The sequence below is a fragment of the Carcharodon carcharias genome, chromosome 12 (genome assembly GCF_017639515.1).
Source record: "Carcharodon carcharias isolate sCarCar2 chromosome 12, sCarCar2.pri, whole genome shotgun sequence".
NCBI classification, from domain to species: Eukaryota; Metazoa; Chordata; class Chondrichthyes; order Lamniformes; family Lamnidae; genus Carcharodon; species Carcharodon carcharias.
Window position 1 is genome coordinate 36,545,165 of NC_054478.1, and position 23,428 is coordinate 36,568,592.

General features: G+C 39.6%; 1 protein-coding gene across 8 annotated transcripts in view; it reads right to left on the reverse strand.

The window, feature by feature from the left end:
- Positions 1-9,261: 9,261 nt before the first annotated feature.
- LOC121284806 (methyl-CpG-binding domain protein 5-like) overlaps positions 9,262-23,428 on the reverse strand; it is a 261,093-nt gene continuing 246,926 nt past the window's right edge. For 6 of the 8 annotated variants that reach the window (XM_041200520.1, XM_041200519.1, XM_041200515.1 and 3 more), the window contains one exon: positions 9,262-10,484. In XM_041200520.1, the coding sequence (XP_041056454.1) occupies positions 10,413-10,484 (72 nt within the window). In that variant the 3' untranslated portion in view covers positions 9,262-10,412. Of the gene's footprint in view, positions 10,485-16,242; positions 16,536-23,428 lie in introns of all 8 variants that reach the window. The other 2 variants (XR_005944549.1, XR_005944548.1) reach the window with 1 other exon arrangement.

Below are 23,428 nucleotides of genomic sequence, written 5' to 3' on the forward strand. Positions count from 1 at the left end.
ACAGCACCTTCAAAACCCAGAACCACTACCATCTAAAAGGACAAGGAAAGCAGATAGATGGGAACACCACCACCTGAAGGATCCCCTCCAAGTCACTCACCATCCTGACTTGGAAATATATCACTATTCTTTCAATGTCACTGGGTCAAAATCCTGGAACTCCCTTCCTAACAGCACTGTGGGTGTACCTACACCATATGGGCTGCAGTTGTTCAAGAAGGCAGCTTACCACCACCCTCTCAAGAGCAACTAGGGATGGGCAATAAATGCTGGCCCAGCTAGCGAAGCCCACATCCCATGAATGAATAATAAAAAAAAATAATAATTTGAGCCCCAAAATGTCAGCAAAACTATGCTTTTTAAGTGAAAAATATTAGTGCCAGTGGGCATTTTATTTCAAACCATGTGGTATTTTAAATCCTTAGTCATTAGTATAGCTAGGATTTCATTATGCAACAGTTTAATTATTTAATTCAAACCTATTAAAAACATGAATTACAGAAAACTTTACTTCTAACTAGGGGATGTTATATAGAGGGGCCACTGCTTTTCTTGATTTATATTTATAACCTGGACCTGGATGTACAAGGCACAATTTCAAAATTTGATTGTGATGCAAGACTTGGAAGTATTGTGAATTGTGAGAAGGATAGTGATAGAATTCAAGAAGATATAGACAGGCTGGTGGAATGGCAAATTAAATTTAATGTCGAGAAACGTGAAGTAATACATTGTATTCAGAAGAACAAGGAGAGGTGGCATAAAATGAAGGGTATAATTCTAATGGAAATGCAGGAGCAGAGTGACCTGGGTTTATATGTGCATAAATCATTGAAGGTGGCAGGGCAGGTTGAGAAAACAGTTAATACATTGTCCTGAATCCTGGGTTCGATAAACGGAGCACCGATTACAAAAGAAAGTAAGTTGTGAACCTTCATAGAACACTGGTTCAGCCTCAACAGGAAGGATGTGAATGTTTTAGAAAGGGTGCAGAAAAGATTTTCAAGAATGGTTCAGAGGGAGACACTTCAGCTGTGTGGTGGGTACATTGGCAAAGCTTGGGGCTGTTCTCCTGGGAGAAGAGAAGGTTGAGAGGAGATTTGTTAGACATGTTCAAAACCATGAGGACTCTACATAGCGTAAATGTTGAGGAACTGTTCCCATCAGTAGAAGGAGAACCCTAAGGTGATTAATAAAAGAACCAGAGGCAACATGAGGAATAACTGATTTATGCAACAAGTGGATTGGACCTGAAATGCATTGCCTGAGAGTGTGGTGGAGACAGATTCAATTGCAGTTTTCAAAAGGGAGCTGGATAATTATCTGAAGAGAAAAGATTTTTGCAGGAATACAGGGAACAGGTGAGGAAGTGGGACCAGCTGAGTTGCTCTTTCAGAGAACCAACATAGAGACAATGGGTTGAATGATCTCCTGTGCTGTAACCATTCTATGGTTCTAGTATGGATACATTCAAGCAAGTTGATAAACACGGGAGGAAGAAAGAAGCTGAAGGTTACCCTATTAGTGTGATCAAGGAGATTGGTAGGAGACTTGTGTGAAACATAAACACCAACATAGATGAAGTGGGCCAAATTGCCTGTCTTCGTGCTGTAAATTCTTTTACAGCTGCAAGCAGGGAATACAAACACTATACCAAGTTTCACATCCTCAGGCCATCACACCTAAGAAATTAGTGTGAATCACTATCTATCTGTCACATTCTCTCCGCCCACCCCTTCACACTCGCTCTCCCCCACAATCTCCAGTCACTCACTCACTCAGATGCCAGTGTGCCTCGCTCGTCTGGCAGCCTCGACTCACAGGCTGGCTTCTCCCTACATTTAATGCTGATTTGTTCACTAGTGAACCTATCAGCAGCTAATGTAAGAAGGAACAAACCGGTGATTGGATGAGCAGCTTTACAGCATTTTTCAAATATAAGTCACTTAAATGTCCAATAGGTTTGGTGGGCTGCATTGCATTGGACAAGCCTGCTTTAAATAGAAGGTGCCAGAACAGCACTTCAGTCTGCTTCAGCAGCACTACACCCCTGAACAAACCTCTTTTGCTTTGCTGTTTTCTTCATTACTATGTGATGAAAGTCTAATAATTTTCTTTTTTTTTGTTTTATTGTGAAGTAGGTTTATGGGGGTAAGAATTGTTGGGTCTGTGTGTGATTTAAATACATTTTGTAGTCAAGCAGACTGCAAGCTTTAGATCATCAGAAGAAGCTAGGTGCTTGACATGCTAATGAGCAAACATGGATACTGGCTTTGCATGAGGTATAAAGGGAATTTTCATTTTTAGATAAATGAAGGGTTATTTGGATTTCAAAGGGATCTTAGTCTGTTTACAACTAGACAGATAAGCAAGGCTAAGGAATGAGTTTACTTTTCCCAAAGTTTACTGATAACATAAAACTTTAATATTGCCAATGTATTATGAGGAAGATACAGTTTAAAAGATGCATGGAACAGTAGGATCTAGATATTAAAAAGAGAGAAACATATATAAAGGAGAATGAAAGGCGATGTGTCAGAGGACCATGTAAGATCTAACAGGAGTGTGTGAAATACCCTTAACAAAGCCTCCAGCATTTGTGCATAAGTCTGCTGTCTTACAAAACTGAAGCTGGAGGAAAGCCATTTTGAATTCCACTGTCCAGGGTATTGTGTTAACTTGCTGAGTTTGTTTTAAATCTAAAATCTATTTTTGGACTGTTGCCTTAAAGAGACTGTAACTGGGGGTCAGGTTAATTAGGAATTTTAGGAGTTATTATAGTAGTAATTGTAGTCTTATATATGTGCTTAACATCTTTTATTAATAAATACTTTAATTTTTAAAAAAGCTCTAAAGGTCTTGGTGGGCTTATTACTTCTGAACTCATGCTCACATCTCGTAATAAATACAAATTGCAAGACTCTTGTGATAGCACGGCCAAGATTCCTTTGTGGATTTGGTCTGCCTGGCACACATCTGCCATGTCATAACAACTGTCATAGGAAAGGAGGGGGTTATTTAGCCCCACCACCCCACCCCACCAACCCCCACCCCCCCCTCCAAATCCGGAGGCTGAATTGTGACTTAACTCCATATACCACCTTTGATCCATATCACTTAAAACCTTTATACTGAACAACAAAGTTCCATCAATCTCAGGTTTAAAATTAATGATTATCAATTGCAGTTTGTACATGATAGTTCCAAACTCCTGCTATCCATTGCAAGTAGAAGTGATTTCTAATTTCACTCCCAAAAGGTCTGGCTCTAATTTTTAGAAAATGCCCCCTGGTCCAAGACCCAGGACTCTCAATTTGATTCTCCCCCAGTCAAGACTTATTTGTGCCTCAACTTCCCTGATATACTGCTGCCTGTTTGGATCTCATAGGGATAGGTAATAAATTCTGGCACAGCCAGCGATGCCCACATCCCGTAAATGAATAAAATAAATTGCCGCTCATAACCACTTCCTGCTGAATTCTATATTGCTTCCACCCCAAGCTTTTACTTCCCTAGAACAAGCCCAGAGCCTCCATTAGCTATAGCTTGCAGACTGTCTAGTGAGCTACATATCATGGAATTCCTTAAACAGCTACCTAAATTGTCTCACCCCATCTCCCAGTGCTTGCCCCATTACACTTTGCTCCTCCTTTCACCTGCCCAGGGTCTTCCATTCTCCCTTCAACATCCCCATGTGAACTTCTTCCATATCTCCTTATAAAATGGTAACCATCAATACCATCCTATCTCATGCAGAGAAATTCAAAATCCTACGCTTAATGTAGCCACTTCACTTAGCTACATATTCTACCTTAGGAAGCACTAAAACAATTGTGGAGGCAGTGTGGGACTTAACTCCAGGTTGCACCTTGAGCTCTCCATACCCCTTGTGCATACTTTCCACATTCAAATATTTTGTCTATCAAATTTCCCAACTGTCCCTCAAGATCCTCAACATTTCACTAACCACTATGGCTGTCCAAAGTATCTCCTCATGCTTGGTAACCTTAATTTACAATCTTATCCTGCCATTCCTCAATCTCCAATTTCTCCCAAAAGCTACCTGTTCTCTTTCAATCTCATCCTGCCCTTAAAGCTCCCCATCTATTCAAATAGCCACACTCACACTATTGCAAAGGTCTCAAATACTAACTCAGTCTTTGTCAATCACCTTCTCGTTTTATACATTCCTTGCTCTTCCCTAAAATCACACTTTTATTCTGCACAATCAATAAAAAACCCTAAATCCTACACAGCTGCTGTCTAATTCCCAGCTCCTTTTCCCCTGGCCTGCTTTGTGCATTGACATTACTGCTGTGGTCAATTGGTTCCACAATTACTTTACCTTAGTTTTCAACATCCTTGTCTCCAGCTGGCCAGCACCCCCGTCATCATTCTCCTGGTATAACATATTCCTCTCTCTGGCCAAATCCTATTATGGCCACCCCAAACAGCAAGCACAATGCCAAAGTCATCTTCCTCAGCCTCCCTTACCCACTTCCTCATTGCTAATATTTAATATGAGCAGTGAACGCAACTTCATTTCCAAAATCAATGTACAGCTGGCCCTTGTATTTTGAATAGGAGAATGGAATTAGACTATGCACATGTGGTGCAAAACTTACACAGAAAGCACTTGCTGAGCAAGGTTCAGTTGGGTTATGCCAGGGTCACTCGGCTCCTGATCTCATTATAGCCTTGGTCCAAACATGCACAAAAGAATGAATTCCAGAGGTGAGGCGAGAGTGACTGACCGTGACATTAAGGCAGCAGTTGACTCCATGTGGCATCAAGGAGCCTGAAGCAATTAAATGGGAATCATAGAGAAAACGTTCCATTGGCTGGGCTCATACCTAGCACAAAATTTGTGCTTGTTAGAGGCCAATCATCTCAGCGCAGGACATCACTGCAGGAGTTCCTCAGGTTAGTGTCATAGGCCTAACTATCATTAGCTGCTCCATCAATGACCTTCCTTCAATCATAAGGTCAGAATTGGGATATACATTGTTGATTGCATGACATTCAGCACCATTCCCAACTCCACAGATAATGAAGCTGTCCATATGTATATGCAGCAAGACCTGAGCAACATTCAGACTTGAGCTGATAAGTAGCAAATAATATTTGCCCACACAAGTACCAGGCAATGACCATATCCAATAAGAAAGAATCTAACTATCTCTTCTTGATATTCAGCAGCATTATCATCGCTGAATCCCTCACCATTAACTAGAAACTGAGCCATACGAGCCGTATAAATACTTTCGCCACAAAAGCAGGTCAGAGGCTGGGAATTTTGTGGCGAGTAACTCAGTGCCTGAGTCCCCAAAGCCTGCCTACCATCTACAAGGCAGTCAGGGTTATGGTGGTATACTTTCCACTTGCCTGGATGAATGCTGTTCCAGTAACTCAAAAAGCTTGATACCAATCCAGGACAAATAGCTCACTTGATCAGCACCTCAGCTACCAAATCAAACAATCACTCCCTCCATCACCAATGCACAGTCGCAGCTAGCATGTACCCTATACAAGGTGCACTGCTTGGCAGAAATAGCCAAGTGGTTATGGTACTGGGCTTGTAACCCCAAGATCAAGAGTTCGAATCTCACAATGGCATACAAGGTGCACTGTAGCAACTCAACAAGGCTCCTTCAACAGCACCTTCCTCGAAGGACCAAGACAGCAGATGTATGGGCACACCATAACCTGCAAGTTCCCCTTCAAGTTACACACCATCCTGACTTTTGCCATTCCTACTCTGTCGCTGGGTTAAAAACCTGGAAATTCCTTCCTACCAGCACTGTGGGGATACCTACATCAGATGGACTGAAGCAATTCAAGGTGGCAGCTCACCACCACCTTCTCATGGGCAATTAAGGATGGGTAACACATACAGGCCATGTCAGCGAAGCTCACATCCCATAAAGGAATTTTTAAAAATCACAAACTAAAGGATCTCTTTCCATCTTGTAATGTTTGATGATAGATTCTGGTCCCAAGCGGCTCCACAATTCTGAAAATTGGGTAATGTCGATAGGCAATAAGAAGAGCGTATGCTTCAGTTACTGAAAGATTCATTCAGTTATTGTTGATTCTGAAATTGGGTGGCAGCTTGACTGAAGATCTGCCTGAGGTAGCAAAGGCCTTGACTGACTGACAGTTTTTAAAGCAAGGAAAAATGCTGGGGGGTTTCACAATTTTGTTAATTGAAACTTGCCAAAACATGTTAAGCTGTGCAGGTAAAAAAAAAATCTGCTAAAGAAAAGGTTAACAGTTTCACTTAAATACAAGATCAATCACTAAACTGCTTCATGTGTAGGAACTAGTAAGAACTAATGTTAATGACAAAAGGAATGGAGATGTAGCTAAGAACATGGCACAGCAGAGCTGAGCAAAATCAAAGATACCAAAAACCATATGGCAGCAAATACTATTAAAAACATCCCTAAAAGTTTTAATTCTGAAGTACTAATTAATTGACTGAAGGAGACAATGTATAAATTTGACTTTTATATCTTTCAAGTAGCTCTAAATATCTGGAAAGGTCACCAAAAAAAAAAATCACTTCTGAGCTGCTTATTTTTCTCGCACTGCCTTTTGGAGTGTTATATTTTGGGGAAACGATGCTACAGCACTAAGTGGGAAGCTTTTAAAAAGTGTAGTTTTAATTATGAGTAACTTATGTAATACTAACTTAAGCTTTGATTATCGTATTCAGTGTTAACCTGCAGTGATAAATATGCAACTTTTTCTCGGTAAGAGTTAATGTTTTTGATTAAATCCCCAATTCAGCCAGATTGCAAGAGAGCTGTTGATGAAGAAATCTCTTCAGTCCATTTAATGTATCCTTTCAGTATGCCAACTCAACCAACATCCCGTTACAGCATCTAGTTGCTTCTGAAATAAATCCAGTGCCCTGGCTTCAAGAACTTCCCCCACAACTATTCAGTTTTTGTTGACCCACTGTGGAAAGTCAAACTTCTCAACATCCTTAGTGCTCATTCAGCAAGTGTCAACCTGTTTCACGTTAGTTGCACTAAGGCAGCAGGGCAGAAGTGTGAAAGTGTCATAGAGTTTGCAGCATGGAAAAAAGCCCTTCGGCCCATCGTATCCGTGCCGGTCCTCATCTACTCTAATCTGATTTTCCAGCACTTGGCCCGTAGCCTTGTATGCTATGGCGTTTCAAATATTCATTGAAATACTTTTTAAGTGTTGAGAGAGTTCCTGCCTCTATCATTCTTTTGGGCACTGAATTCCAGATAACCCCACCACCCCTACCACCGCCCCCCACCCCCCACCCTCTGGGTCAAAAAAAAATTCCTCAAATGTTGGACCTAACCACCTAACTTCTTGAAGCTCCTTTCCTTGTTATTTTCTTTTAAGGATGGAGAACCCAGGCTTATCAAGTCCTATCGCAAAGTTGCTCTAACTTTCCGAATCAGCCTTTTTGCACTGTACTGCATTTAGGTTATGTCCTGACATATAACTGTAAGCAGCAGTGACCTGAACAGGGCACTGTGTAACTTTGACATGAACTCTGGATACTTAGCCTCAAAAGTTTGGAAATACAGCCCAGGATCTTATTTGCCTTATCATTTCACTTTGGTGAATCACTAGCAAATCAACACCCTCCTGTTTCTTTCAAATTCCCCCTTAACTAGTTCTATCCTACCAATGGAGTGCACACACTTTCTTATTTCAAATATGCAGCAGCCAGAATTTGTCTTATTTTCTACTGATCAGCTGAGATATGGGCTTAGAACATTTGTCCAAATTCATAGGTACCTTTCCTGCTCCATTTGAATTGTGAATTTAGCTAACACACATTTAGGCCATGTATCAGGAACAGAATGGGTCCCAGCATGGACTCCACATTTTCAGAAGCTGTTGTGTGTCAAGAACTAAACATTCATTACATAGATTCTATGTGTAGGTTATTCTATCATTGTTGGGTCAGAAAAATTGAGTCAAACGCCAAGGATGAATCTAGTGAGAAAGCATTTTTAAAGAGTTTTAAAAACACAATAAAAGACAACTGCTGCTGTGAAAGCGAAGCCCAATTATTTTTTCAGTCTAAATCAACAAAATAACAGGGTTGCAGCCTGGAAGCTCCGACTGCCTACCTCAGAATACCGTTAGTGGAACATATTCAAGGTGGAGTAATGGGAAAAATGGGTGAAGACAATAAAATTTACTGCAAGTTGTTGTTTAACTGAGGTTACCATATGTAACATAGTGTAATACGAGATTTGAGACATCAAGAAGGGACTGCATATCAATAAGTTATTTAATTAGGATATTCTACTGATACAATGGCTTATTTAAAAAAATGATGTAATGGAAGAAAATTGAACGAAACTGAAAACCTTCCACATTTATGGCCTAGAGGAACTCTAATTAAACACAGCAATTCAGTTAATGTATTCGTGCTTCTGTAGTTTGTGGACTTCCAATCATTTTGGAGACATTTATACATACGTCCACATGATTAACTTTAGTGAAGCATTTCTGCTAGAAGGGCTGCATTTTTGGCTTTTTAATCTCAATTCCTGAGGCATATAACATCAATAAAACTCTAGTCATGTGGGGCCTAACTCGCAATGGATAAAAGTACTAAATTGTAATACATAAATGCTGCCAAGCAGTCCTAAAATTAGCCACTGTGCTAAAATTATATTAGGCAGCCCTGCTTTTAATTCAAATGTCTATGAACCTGTTTGTACTATGAAATTGAATTTATATTGAGTTTTGAGATTTAATTACATCTCTTCTAGTCACAGGAAATAAAATAAGCACGAATGAGAATCAGAATTGCCAACAATACAAATATAGTGTCTTTGCTGCCGATGAATCATCCAGTCCCATCCATCACTGTGTTGCTACAATCTGTACTCGAGTTCCATGACAGCTTCATAGAAGCTTTGACAAATTAGTCAATGTCCTTTACCAACTCGGTACCATGAAGGAAAACAATTAAGTTAAAAATCCAATAATAGTTGGATATTGCCTTTCATTGTTCTTTTCTACAAGGTTCAAACAAGCAAATTAATGTACATGTCTGCTCTTCTACATTTGTTCACTCTGCCATGTTATGTACTGTAGAAAACGTGATGACCACCTCCAATTACAAAATACAAATAACAATATTAGTCGTAAATTTTTAACTCAATTTGAAGAGGTTTAAAAATAGGCCTGGCGTACTGCATTAGGATTCCTATTTTACCATGAAATGTTGGTAAAGAATGGCTCCACAAGCAGAAATTCAAGTATGAGTGACCAGTTTTTAATTGTAAAGTAGGTGCAACATTATTAAAAATGTTACAACACTGCACGACCTGTAATGCTCACAATATTTACAATTAGTGTCCTTTACATGAAACCATAAAACCCTAAAGAGAATTTGCATGGACTGGAACAAACTACTCCTATCACCCACATAAATGCCATCAACCAATTAAAATCAAGTGCACAAAATACTTTACATATTCTACTAATGTAAAGTATACATGTGAGAAAATACAAAACAATTAGATAAATGTCAAAACAAAGAGCAAAGTTTGTCATTACAAGACAGTTTAGGAGTAAAGCAAAGGAAGGCAAAATTAAATATAAAAGCACACACCTTTGATGAATAAAACATCTGTTTTGACATAAAACAGCAGAAAAGCTGACTGATAAGAAAACACAGACAACAATACCATTAAAACAGAACACATCAATTCAGAATGGGGAAAAAAAGCGAAGGGAAAAAGAAAGACTTCATTTTACATGGAGTTTGCATGTGGGACTGTAGACGACCTCCATGCCATTGCACAAAAGACAGAGTTCTAAACAGAATAGAAATGAACATTGGCGGTGTGAAGTGTCTGCCATAATTAAGTTATCACATAACCATGCCTCATCTGCTGTTAAATACAAAAACAGCATCTTGCATATAAAAGCTTTAAGCGGCATTTTTATTTATTCTCTTTACACTGGTAGTCTGTTGTATGTGTACTCAATAGAAACCAAAGAATTTTGTACACTATTTTGTACAAGAAAAGATAAACTGTGCATTAAGTATGCTTGTACATGACAACTTTATACAGTATTTACAATTTGATATTACCATGAAATTTTGCATATTTATATACACAATGAAAAATCATCAGAAACATTTGGACTGTTCAGTTTTTGATATTCTTGATCTTTTAGCACTGTAGAAAATGTCACTTCTTAGGCAAGCAGTAGATAAACTGTAACCATGATCTCACAAGGTTTCTGATGAGCTATCCAGCATATAATTTTTGCTCATTATTGAAGAAACACTGTACCACAGTTCAATAGCACCTTGTAGCATCGTGGATAATTAAGACTCTATATACACACAGTTCAACCCTATAACTTTATATCAGTGATGAAGACATTGAACGTTATCTAGAGATTTTTCGCCTCTTGGCTTTTGGTGACTTGACTTGTCTTTCCTTCTGAGGTGTCTGGTGAACCTGTAAAATTAAACTACAGATTAATCGTTTGAAATGCAGCAAATTTCTTGAATAAGATTAAACAAGATACAAATCTGTACAGAATGACTATTGAACAAAATTATTCTGGTGCCTGGATTATTGAAGTCACCTTAGCACGTACAGTACGACGATCAGAGTCTTTGCATATCCTAGATCATTCTCAGTAACAGGAGAAAACATTGGATCAATAGTTTACTGTCAGTCAATCCTAACTGAGGTGTGGTGCAGGTCTAAGACGGTTGAACTGTTAAAATTAGTCTCAAATTCTATCCTTTTCCTACAGTTTGAGCAAATGAGAACAGACTCGACAACACACAGCTGACTGAAGTATAAAATTTCAACATTCTGCAACCAATAATCCTCCAGTGAATATATTTTTGATCTCCGTATATATCACGAGTACAAATTCCTGATCCAAGCATAAAACCAGTTTCTCAAATGATTTAATGCTTAACATAAAAATACATATTATATATATATATAAAATATCTTTGAATGTTTTCCTGGAATGTGGAACAATAAATTCTGTGCATTGGTTGTTTTAATCTAGTTTGTAGAAACCCTGATCCAAGCATACCCAGTCTTGGAAAACTTACCAGGATTCAACTGAATATACAGGGTATTTTTAACATTTGCATAATATTAAAAAAATTACTTCATAACCCAAAGAAATAGAGTCACAAGTGGCAGCGATTAAGGCATAAATAGTAAGTAGAATATTTTTACTATTTAGCAGCTACTTAGACAACAATCAATTTATACAATTATTCTAATTTCGATCAGCAACAGAACAATGTGTGTGGAGTACTTTTGATTTAGGTGCACATGGCTCATTCACAGATATTTAAAGTGTATTCACTCAGCCCACTTGGTGAACTTCACAAAGTAAAGAATGGGAATAGCATCACTGTTGTCAGCTTGAAGCAAGGGAACCCACTGGCTTGAAGGACATAGCGCTTTGGGACATCCTGTGGTTGTGAAAGATGAAATACTATATGAATGCAAGTCTTTCTTTTTAGGCTTGGAGAGATATGTGAACCATGGGCGAGGGAGAAAGACTCACATTTATTTATTACCACAGTAATCTTTCAAACATCTCAAAGCATTGGTTTACTTTTGAAGTATTGTTACTTACGTTGATAAAGGCAGAAATCATGTTGCGAATAGAAAGATCTTGCAAAAAATAATGAGAAGTACAACATGTCTACTTGTTTCTGGTGGCAGTGATTCAGGGAAGAATGATGGCCATTCCACTGGCAGTACTTCCATGGCTCTTCAGTATGCAAAAAAACCACTGGAAGAGCTAGGCAAGTCATTGGTTTACCATCTTATCTGAAGAATTGTCCCATCAATAATGCATTTTTGCAATAATGCATACACCTGCAGTAAAGCATCACAACAGGAAACTAAATTGTGTTTAAATTGGTAAAAACAAAAAAAACTGCGGATGCTGGAAATCCAAAACAAAAACAGAATTACCTGGAAAAACTCAGCAGGTCTGGCAGCATCGGCGGAGAAGAAAAGAGTTGACGTTTCGAGTCCTCGTGACCCTTCGACAGAACTTGAGTTCGAGTCCAAGAAAGAGTTGAAATATAACCTGGTTTAAGGTGTGTGTGTGGGGGGCGGAGAGATAGAGAGAGAGAGAGAGAGAGGTGGGGGTGGTGTGGTTGTAGGGACAAACAAGCAGTGATAGAAGCAGATCATCAAAAGATGTCAACGACAATAGTACAATAGAACACATAGGTGTTAAAGTTAAAGTTGGTGATATTATCTAAACGAATGTGCTAATTAAGAATGGATGGTAGGGCACTCAAGGTATAGCTCTAATGGGGTTTTTTTTTAAATTTTTTTTTATTTTTTAAATAATGGAAATAGGTGGGAAAAGGAAAATCTTTAAAATTTATTGGAAAACAAAAGGAAGGGGGAAACAGAAAGGGGGTGGGGATGGGGGAGGGAGCTCACGACCTAAAGTTGTTGAATTCAATATTCAGTCCGGAAGGCTGTAAAGTCCCTAGTCGGAAGATGAGGTGTTGTTCCTCCAGTTTGCGTTGGGCTTCACTGGAACAATGCAGCAAGCCAAGGACAGATTTGTGGGCAAGAGAGCAGGGTGGAGTGTTAAAATGGCAAGCGACAGGGAGGTTTGGGTCATTCTTGCGGACAGACCGCAGGTGTTCTGCAAAGCGGTCGCCCAGTTTACGTTTGGTCTCTCCAATGTAGAGGAGAGCACATTGGGAGCAACGAATGCAGTAGACTAAGTTGGGGGAAATGCAAGTGAAATGCTGCTTCACTTGAAAGGAGTGTTTGGGTCCTTGGACGGTGAGGAGAGAGGAAGTGAAGGGGCAGGTGTTGCATCTTTTGCGTGGGCATGGGGTGGTGCCATAGGAGGGGGTTGAGGAGTAGGGGGTGATGGAGGAGTGGACCAGGGTGTCCCGGAGGGAGCGATCCCTACGGAATGCCGATAAGGGGGGTGAAGGGAAGACTTGTTTGGTGGTGGCATCATGCTGGAGTTGGCGGAAATGGCGGAGGATGATCCTTTGAATGCGGAGGCTGGTGGGGTGATAAGTGAGGACAAGGGGGACCCTATCATGTTTCTGGGAGCGAGGAGAAGGCGTGAGGGCGGATGCGCGGGAGATGGGCCGGACACGGTTGAGGGCCCTGTCAACGACCGTGGGTGGAAAACCTCGGTTAAGGAAGAAGGAGGACATGTCAGAGGAACTGTTTTTGAATGTAGCATCATCGGAACAGATGCGACGGAGGCGAAGGAACTGAGAGAATGGGATGGAGTCCTTACAGGAAGCGGGGTGTGAGGAGCTGTAGTCGAGATAGCTGTGGGAGTCGGTGGGTTTGTAATGGATATTGGTGGACAGTCTATCACCAGAGATTGAGACACAGAGGTCAAGGAAGGGAAGGGAAGTGAGAGAGATGGACCACGTGAAAATGATGGAGGGGTGGAGATTGGAAGCAAAATGAATAAATTTTTCCAAGTCCCGACGAGAGCATGAAGCGGCACCGAAGTAATCATCGATGTACCGGAGAAAGAGTTGTGGAAGGGGGCCGGAGTAGGACTGCAACAAGGAATGTTCCACATACCCCATAAAGAGACAGGCATAGCTGGGGCCCATGCGGATACCCATAGCCACACCTTTTATTTGGAGGAAGTGAGAGGAGTTGAAGGAGAAATTGTTCAGCGTGAGAACAAGTTCAGCCAGACGGAGGAGAGTAGTGGTGGATGGGGATTGTTCGGGCCTCTGTTCGAGGAAGAAGCTAAGGGCCCTCAGACCATCCTGGTGGGGGATGGAGGTGTAGAGGGATTGGACGTCCATGGTGAAGAGGAAGCGGTTGGGGCCAGGGAACTGGAAATTGTTGATGTGACGTAAGGTGTCAGAGGAATCACGGATGTAGGTGGGAAACCCCACTACAGCTATACCTTGAGTGCCCTACCATCCATTCTTAATTAGCACATTCGTTTAGATAATATCACCAACTTTAACACCTATGTGTTCTATTGTACTATTGTCGTTGACATCTTTTGATGATCTGCTTCTATCACTGCTTGTTTGTCCCTACAACCACACCCCCCCCACCTCTCTCTCTCTCTATCTCTCCGCCCCCCCACACACACACCTTAAACCAGCTTATATTTCAACTCTTTCTTGGACTCGAACTCAAGTTCTGTCGAAGGGTCATGAGGACACGAAACGTCAACTCTTTTCTTCTCCGCCGATGCTGCCAGACCTGCTGAGTTTTTCCAGGTAATTCTGTTTTTGTTTTGTGTTTAAATTGGGTTGGGGACAGGACGGAACTGGGGCAGAAATGAATACCTTTCTGACCCCGAACGAGAATTCTACTAAACGAGCTATACGACATCTTGGTCATCGTGGATTGTCTGTAGCTGCTAAACAGGATCAAGTCCAATACACAAATAATAGCTGTAAGACAAATGAAAACACAGCATTTGCTACATGGATGGGGCTCAGAGGAAAATGGCTTGTTTCAGTTAAGGAAGAGCTACTGTGTTTTTTAAAGTTACATATGTAAGTTTTAGGTAGCTTTAACGTCTTTGAGTTACATTTGGTGTCTCTTAGTTTTGCAATGGTAAGAGTATGTTACAAAGCTATCATATTTTTCATAATAATATTGTGGGAAGTTGTAAGGGAGGTTAATGGCTGAGCGTGGATAGTTCTGTCTGTGTGACTGATTTAATTGAATTAGAGTCAGACAGATTGCAAGGTTGAAATTATAAGAGTCAGGCGTAAAAAGGGTATTTGAAATGCTAATGAGTAAACTAGAGTCTAAGAGTCAGTAGATAAGGTTGGAATGAAATTTGCATTTTAAAATAAGTTAGGAGATGGTAGGATGTTTACAATTAGCAAGATAAATAGGGCAAGATTTTTACGTTTATTTTTCCCAAAAGGAAAAAGGCTATATTGACATGAAAGATTTTTATATTATGGGGAAAGTAAATTTCTGAAGACCTGTAGAACAATGGGATTTTCCACGTTAGAGAAAGAGAAACATATATAAAGAGGGATGAAAGGCTATGTGGGGTATGGCAATATAACAGCTTGAAAGGTACACCATGTAAAACAGCCTTGGGGAAAAGTCTATTGACACTTTTGCAGAAGGCTGCTGTATCCAGGAACTAAAGTTGTGTTAAAAGCCTTTGGAATTCCACCGTCAAGTGGGTAGTGTGGTAACCTTGCTGGATTGCTTATTTAAATTTAAAATCTATTTTGGACTGTTGCCTTAAAGGAGGTGTGTAGCTGGGAGTCAAGATAATTTGGAATCTTGGGACTTGTTAAAGTATTAAGTAACTGTAATCTTGTGTGTTTAAATTCTTTTCTTTTGTTAATAAATTTTTTAGTTTAATTTTTAAAAAACACTAAAGGTGTTAGTGGACTCATTACTTCTAAATTCAATGCACAAATCTGTAATAAATACAAATTGCAAAACTGTTGTGATCGCATGGCCAAGTTTCCCTTGTGGATTTGGTTCACCTGGCACAAATCATCTGCCACATCATAACAAGTACGGCCAATAATATTCAGAAGTATGCATGGGTAAATTGGAGGAACTGGAGATGAGATGCTTTACTTTCTTGGAACTAAAGAATTTTCGGGACACTCTTCAATTATATTAATACCAGAATACATAGTTCAATATTATCATAAACCAGTTATTTGAAAATTGTTGGAATCACTCAAATGTGATTCCAATCACATGGTAACAGCTGAATAATAGAATGTAAATACCAATCAAAAACAAGAAAGGCTGGCCCTTATGCATGGCTTAAACTCCAACCGTCAATATAATACAAATTGTCTACAAATGCCGTAATTATTCCTATGTACCAAATTTTCTTTGGTACTGTGGATCTCACTTCTCGTAATCTTGAACATGATTTGCAATGAGTAAAGCTCAAGACATTCAGATGTTATGGCACAAATAGTATTAAGAACATTAACAACATACCATTAACAACACATGCCAGTTTGCAACTAGGGAAATTAAGTATGCACTTTTAAAATTTCAACTCAAAACACTTCTCAAAAAATGTCACTGTAAAAATAGCATATTCCACAGCTGCCTGCGATACAAAATACTTCGTTTGTGGATCAAATAGAGCACACTTTTGACTTTGTTTTCCTTAATTGCACTCACTGTATAATGTTTCACGCCAATAGTTGTGGTATTCTCCATTTATCCTGAAACATTTTCAATGTTCCAATTCACTTACCATGTAACTGAATGGAATAACACTCCCATTATGACATTACTGCCTTCACATAATGAAAATCCAAGTGCTAATCTTTCATCGTTTAGCCCAGAAGGAGCAGCGGAATGTGCTTCACAAATCAATGGCAATCGTTGTCAGAGTCATAATGCACTTAATCTCTGTCTGCGCACTGAGTGAATCTCTTAAATATACTTCTTAAAAGCGTTCATTTCAGTTCAGCTACAGGAATGCGTCTCAGGAGCAGGGTCTTTTTTTCTCAAGGTAGGCAGCTCGATTCAGGTCAGGTTCACAACCTGAAGAAGCAGAGAACGCAGTAAGTTGAAATTCAACTACAATTCAGGAAACCGTTTCAGGATCGCAAACTATTTGAGTGTGTACACTGTTAGTACACAGTCAGTTTCAGGATAACAACTTGCTGCTTTCTCAGTTTCAACAATTTGTCAGTCAGTAAAACTCAGCCAGCTCCTGATACAGTGACAGCTCTGAAACCCTGATATATTGAAATGTTGTCATTTATGGACGAACTTTCATAATACCTATGTATTACTTATAAACCTATCATGCTATAAACGTCTAATATATGAAGCAAATGCAGAGAATGGGATACAACCATGGAACAATTATGCAAAACATTCTCTGAGTTAACTGGAAGGTTAGTCTACTACTTTTAGATTTCAGTGCAGAAACATCATTGACTGTACTACAAAAGGGGCAAGGCAATTTAATAAAAGGATATCTATTCTCTGACAATGTAATTGAAATATTGGCCACACTTAAGAAATATATAAATCTGTACAAGATTGATGATCCAAGGCAACATGCAATAATGCACTGAAAGAGGATTAATGGTAGAATGGTATTGAATAGTTATAAAAGCTCAATTGGTTTCAACAATGCAGAGTTCAATCCACTTAAGTATAATTTTTTCTGCTCCCTGGTACATCAGTCTTTGACCTTCACTTATGCGCCAAATTTCCATTGCTGCTTTGCGTAGCCTTCTCTAAGCATGTCAAGGATAGATTAAATTCACCCCAACTACAGCAAGTGGTCCTGAATATATTCAAGGCTAAAAACCAATGGGAACTTTGCATTGTTGCTGGGCAATGGTCCAAATAAATTGAGTAATTTTTTGATTAGTATTTCTGTGTTTTCTCAAGTGACAGTATACTACAGACATACATTTACAGACATTTCATCCCATTCAGAAAGGAAGGGGGGGGAGTGGGGCTAGCAGAGTTGCTCTAGCAGAGAACCTGAACAGACATGACTGGCTGAATGGCCTCCTTCTACATTGTAACCATTCTATGATTGTTCACATGGCCTTTTGTATAACAGTTTTGGTTTTTGGGTTTTGCAAAACGTGTGGGGCGGTTGGGGGAGGGGGGGGTGGGGAAAGAGGGAGGAGTTGGGAAACAGACATTTTCTGCTTATCTAATTAATATTTGCATTATATTTTCGGATCAGTTTATTTAACTTTTTTTTCCCAAAAATTTCTCTCCATAAATTCCATTGGCTATTTTGAACTTATTCCGAAGTTTATGCAAGAATCTCATTTGGTGGAAGTATATTTGATAAAGTCTTCAGGAAACAAACTGAAACATTTCATGTGAGAATGTCTTAATAAAAAGCAGCTTTGGAAATATAATAAATTGAATTGTCATAATATAGTTACATCATAAGTGCCGCTGTAATCTGAAGATTGATTATAATCAAGCCTATTGTCATTGAATTCAGAGATTTTCTTTGAAGACTCAATTAAAAAGTTTAATGCTATATTTAATTTTCTATTCTCCAACATGGCTAGTTGACCAGGAAATATTTCTCATTAAAAGGATGAGACATATCAAAGAGCTAATGCATAACAACTGAGTTATTGATTGAATAATAAGATTTTGTATAAACTACTAGACATCTTGGTGAACACAATATTTCAGCAAGATTTTATTTTCAGAGATAACTAGGCTCAACAGTAGTGCAAGTCTGCCACAAAAGCTTAAAAGCAAAAAACTGCGGATACTGGAAATCCGAAACAAAAACAAACATATCTGGAAAAACTCAACAGGCCTGACAGCATCTGCGGAGAGGAATGCAGTTAACGTTTCGAGTCCGTATGACTCTTCACCAGAACTGGTGAAGAGTCATACGGACTCAAAATGTTAACTGTATTCTTCTCTGCAAATGCTGTCAGGCCTGCTGAGTTTTTCCAGATATTTTTGTTTTTGTTGCCACAAAGCTTAGCTTTGTTTAACTGACAGAAAAAACTAAAAATATAATTTAAGTCGGCTCAAAAAAAACTTGTCTTCATCAAAACTAATGTAATTTAAACTAAAAAATGCTGATCCCACTTATCCTCTCTACAGGTATTTAACTATCATTTCTAAATGTATTCAGTTTCATCCACTAAATGAAATTACTCCTAATTCAAATTGAGAGATTCATTTTCTCAATGCTAAGTTTCTATTTTATTGTTATATAGTTAAAATCATTGGATAAGTCAGTTTTTAAACTGCAAGAACGACACTGAATTATTTGTATACTTATTTACTCACATAAAGTTATCCTGAAGGCTCAAGCAGCTCTACCTATAAAATTAAGTGCTCCGTCAATGTACAGACTTTGTATCAATTGTTTAATTGTAGTTAAAAGAACAAAACACAGAGGTGAAAATAATTATTCTAAGCACACTCGTTTGTAAAAGGGCCTTTGCATGAGACGAAGTCACTTACAAAATCCAGCTACATTTCAGTCCAATCAAGCAATATGTCACTCAGATTTTAAGTCTATGTTCAAGGATGTGCACAGATGTGATCGTGAGGACAGAATCCTCCCCTCTTTATTGATATATATATATATATATATATATATATCAATAAAGTCTCTAGCTCATTACTCATGTACAATACAAAATATTCCATTCCAAAGCAATATACTGCACAGATATGCACTTCTTCCTTTTAATATATATGGGAAATGGGCAGTGAAGGGGGTAAGTATAGCATCTGCTTATTTGAGGGGCAATTTAAATGAGCATATATGCTTTGAAACGTTCCAGTTTTTAATAGTAAAATGATATACAGCGTGTTATATACTAGGAGATAATAAATATAATTTGGACTTAAATCCAATTTTACAATGAATAGACAGCTGATCATAATTCAACTTAGCTTCAATGGCTTTCAGTGTATTCCTCCCTTAATTCAGTAGCATGCATAAGAATGAAGTCCGGAGTGAAAAAAGGTCATTCAGTTCATTAACTCCAATCCACTCGGAGTCCATGTATGATTATTCCCACTAACTCATTAGATTCTCAATACAAATTAATTCCTTATTGTCAGGCTGCAGCTCACCAGGAACTGTGGTGGTCCAACTCAAATTCAAAAATGGAAAACCCAGGCAGCAAGAGTGCTTATCCAAATAAAGTCAAGGGACACAAATTAGACAGCATCTGAAAACAGGTGTGGGGATTGCAATGCTGAAAGACTATGTATTTGTTGCTTCCAATGCAGGTAGCATGCATACTTTGTGCTGTCTACAAATCTAAATGATTGTAGCATGTACCCAGCACTAAGCGTGCTGTTGAGCGCAGGGTTCAAATATATTTTCTTTCTTCAAGTGCTCTTTTTGAGAAAAATGATTGCCTAGCTTGATTTTCAGGGGCTATGTTTTGGTTTACATTACCTTCTGTATTTGTGTTGTTTTTTTTTAGGTGTTCCTTCTTTAGATAGATAAGACAGCACAAATACCAAACAGAAAATTTTGCAAACTTTAAGCTACTAGAGAGAAAGACTTATGTGCACTGGTATAATTACACACTAATGTAATAGTAACAATCAATCAATATCCTTCTAGATCTCAAATTTTAAACAATTCAGCAATCAGATCCATCACAGTTTAGTAATAAGATATCTCACACCCTGCTTGCCTGATTTCAACCTGTGCAAGTTTAAATATGACATGGTGTCTGTGGCAATGGGATTGGTTACAGAACATGTCTGTTTGAGGAAGTATTCATAATCTTCTGTATGTCAACAGCAAGTCTTTATTAACTACTTGTAACTATATACATATATACAGTAAAGGGTACAGGCAAGGAGCTATCTCCACGTCTATATCTTAACATGTTTCTGTTCAACACCACACTGACCCTAGGCCTGGATCATACGCTTTCTTACATTACTGTGTGGGTGGTACTGTACTCAGTCTTACATTAACCTTGTATGTACCAGACCTTTATATTATAATGCTAAACAAAAAGAAACATGGTTTGCTGACATTTTTGTGTTTATCGATCCTTTTCTCAATGTCATGACATTTCTTGCTCCCCAACTTCCATGTCTTCTTCAAAATTATGTTCGGTTTCTTCTTCTTTATGCTTGTTTGCAGGGTGTGCAACCTGAGGGGATGATGCTTCTTCAGACAAGGTAGCTGATGATTGCTAATGCTTACTGCATGGCTGAATATGTGGTCTTCTCATTTATTTACCTGCTTTGTACCACCTGGCTACTGCTGATCCTCTACTGATGTTATCCTTTGAGGGCCCTCTGGGGAAATCCTGAAGTTGTCAATCACTCACCAATCACTCTTGATTCTGTTCTTGAGGGAGAAGACCCTTTCAACTTTGGTTGTGGCCAATGATATTACCTGCATTACAAATAGATGGAAAAAGTTTAGAGACTTCTTCTTACCTCTCTTTGAAGAGCCTACTCCACAAAGCATGGTACGGCATTGCACTCTAGCAACTTTGGACTATCTTCTTTAGTCGGCCCCACTCGATCATAGGTTTATCAACCTTGCATCCACAAGGATATCTTTAGTGTTCTAGAGTATTTTCACACTGGCATCTCCATAGTCTTTCAGTGCTTGTGACCTCATTTTCAAATCAAGGTTTGTCACAGTTCCAAGGGTCTTGCTGGTTGACAATGAGTCAAATTGCTCTTGGAGGGAGTGAACCAATGGCTCAACCTGGTTTCTGCAAGGTTGGCACAAGTCAGCTCCACCTTCTGCAATCCCTTTCAATTCAATACCTCTGTAGATGCCCTCGCAGCACTCTTCTCTGATAGGTCACAGCATGGGACCATCACATTCCTATGTTACGAAGACACCTTGGGCCATGATAACACTGTCAACTACCTCAGGTAGACATATATGGTCTCTCTGGAAGAAGAGAGGGGTGAGCTAGCTCCTCCAAAACATCCATATACAGTGCCATATAGAGAAGGAACTTGCAGCAAGTGAGCTTCTTTACCATTACTTTTGCTTTGGAAACATCTTCTTCCTTGACCTCAGCCCACTGCTCACTTACTATGTCTTTTAAATGGGCTACAGTGGAATGGTTCCTTTCCAATGTCACCAGTACTTGCCACCTGTGATCAACCCAATGAGTACCCTCTACCTATGTTGGTCTGAGGATGGTTTCCTCTAACAAGTCAGCCATTTCAGAGTTCCCGAAGACACTTGAGTGACTTTCTGTAAAATGATGTGGTTAAGAAGCCATCAATCTCTCTGGTGAAGTAGGTTTCTCTGCATGTGTCCTTGGCAGCAAGTTCTAATCAATGCACCACACAGTGGGCACTGATTAGCCACAGCACCTCAGCAGTCATCTTTGTGAAGGTCCCATCTCTCCAGCCAAAGTTGGTGCTAGCCCCATCCACACAAAAGCCTATCAGGTTCTTCTTCCATTCTGGGATGCTCTTGTCCATGAACATCGAGTTGATGCAGTCCAGGGTTCCATTTGCTTTTGCACTCCCAATGCCCTGGATTCAAAAAGAAACTCATATGTGGGATACCATCATTTATACACTAATTATTTCTCCTTGCTACTCCTGTCAGTGCTGCCATCCATCAGAATGCGATATAGTGTGCAGATTGCACCCAAGTGTTCCAGCCCTGACAAATAACCTCAGCCAAGTCAGTGAAGGTAGACGCTTATGTTGGGTTCTCATATATGTTTCCAATACATTTCAGTGGTGGAACCCATGAAAAGCCAATTGTGAGGAATACAGTAAGATATTGGAACAAAGTGTTATAACAATACCATCGCGAAATATATCCATAGAGCCGGTAAAGAGTCACTTCTGCAGAGCCATCTAAAAAGCAGCCACCAGAACCATTCTAAGGGGATATCGCCCTGTTCATATACCTTTGCTTGGAAGCAATCTTCCTCCTACTCCAGCAAGAGTGTCCTCCAGTGACCCAGACGTGGCAGACTATCTGATTAAATCCCTGGACTGTGCTCGCCAGGCCAGAAGAGACCACAAAGAACCTCGACTTCACCTGCTCAAGTCAGAAATGGAGAGTCCTGCACCACCTTGAAGCAGCCCAGAAACATTAACACCAAGCTGTCCATTTGTAAATGCCAATCAGGTAGTGAGCCATCTCCTTCACATAGCAAGGACAACACTGGAAAAGTGAATGAAGAGGCAAATCTGGAGCAAGTGGAAATTCTTCCATAGGTAGCACAATTCCAGATCTGAACTCTTCACCACCCTGGAGTTGGACAAAGTACTGCAAACCATCAAGCTGAGCAATGCTGCTGGTTATGACAACATCCCCCCTGAGCTCCTCAAACATTTTGGCCTACAGGCCCGCTCCTGGTTGGCCCAATTCTTTACAAGGGTCATATGTGAGGGAAGACTGCCAAAATCCTGGCACATATCTAAAGTCACCAGCCTCTCAAAACCAGGCAAAGTCCCAAAATTGCCAACAAACTACCAACCAATATCCCAGCTATCAGTATGCTTTAAGATAGCAGAGCACCTAATCCTATAGTGGTTCAATCCGGAAGCGAACAACATCCCAAGTGCGGAACAAGTATTTCTTTGACAAGAAAGAAGCACATGTGATCAAGTCCTTGCATTAATCACTTTTATTGAAAATGGCTTTCAAAGGAATCTCAAAACAGGGGCAATATTCCTTGACCTTAATGCAGCATATGATACAATCTGCCACATTGACTTATTCATCAAAATATCTAGAGTTCTCCCTCCGTGTTTTTGATGCTATTGAACTACTACTCCAGGACAGAAGGTTCAGGGTGCACATGGGTGATAAGACTAGCACCCGGAGGAAACAGACATGGACTACCCCAGGGGTCTGTCTTAGCCCCAGCTCTGTTCAATTTGTACACCAATGGCCTATCCATCTGCTGTGGCATACAGGCTCAGACTTTCCCTGAGCTGTAAGATGT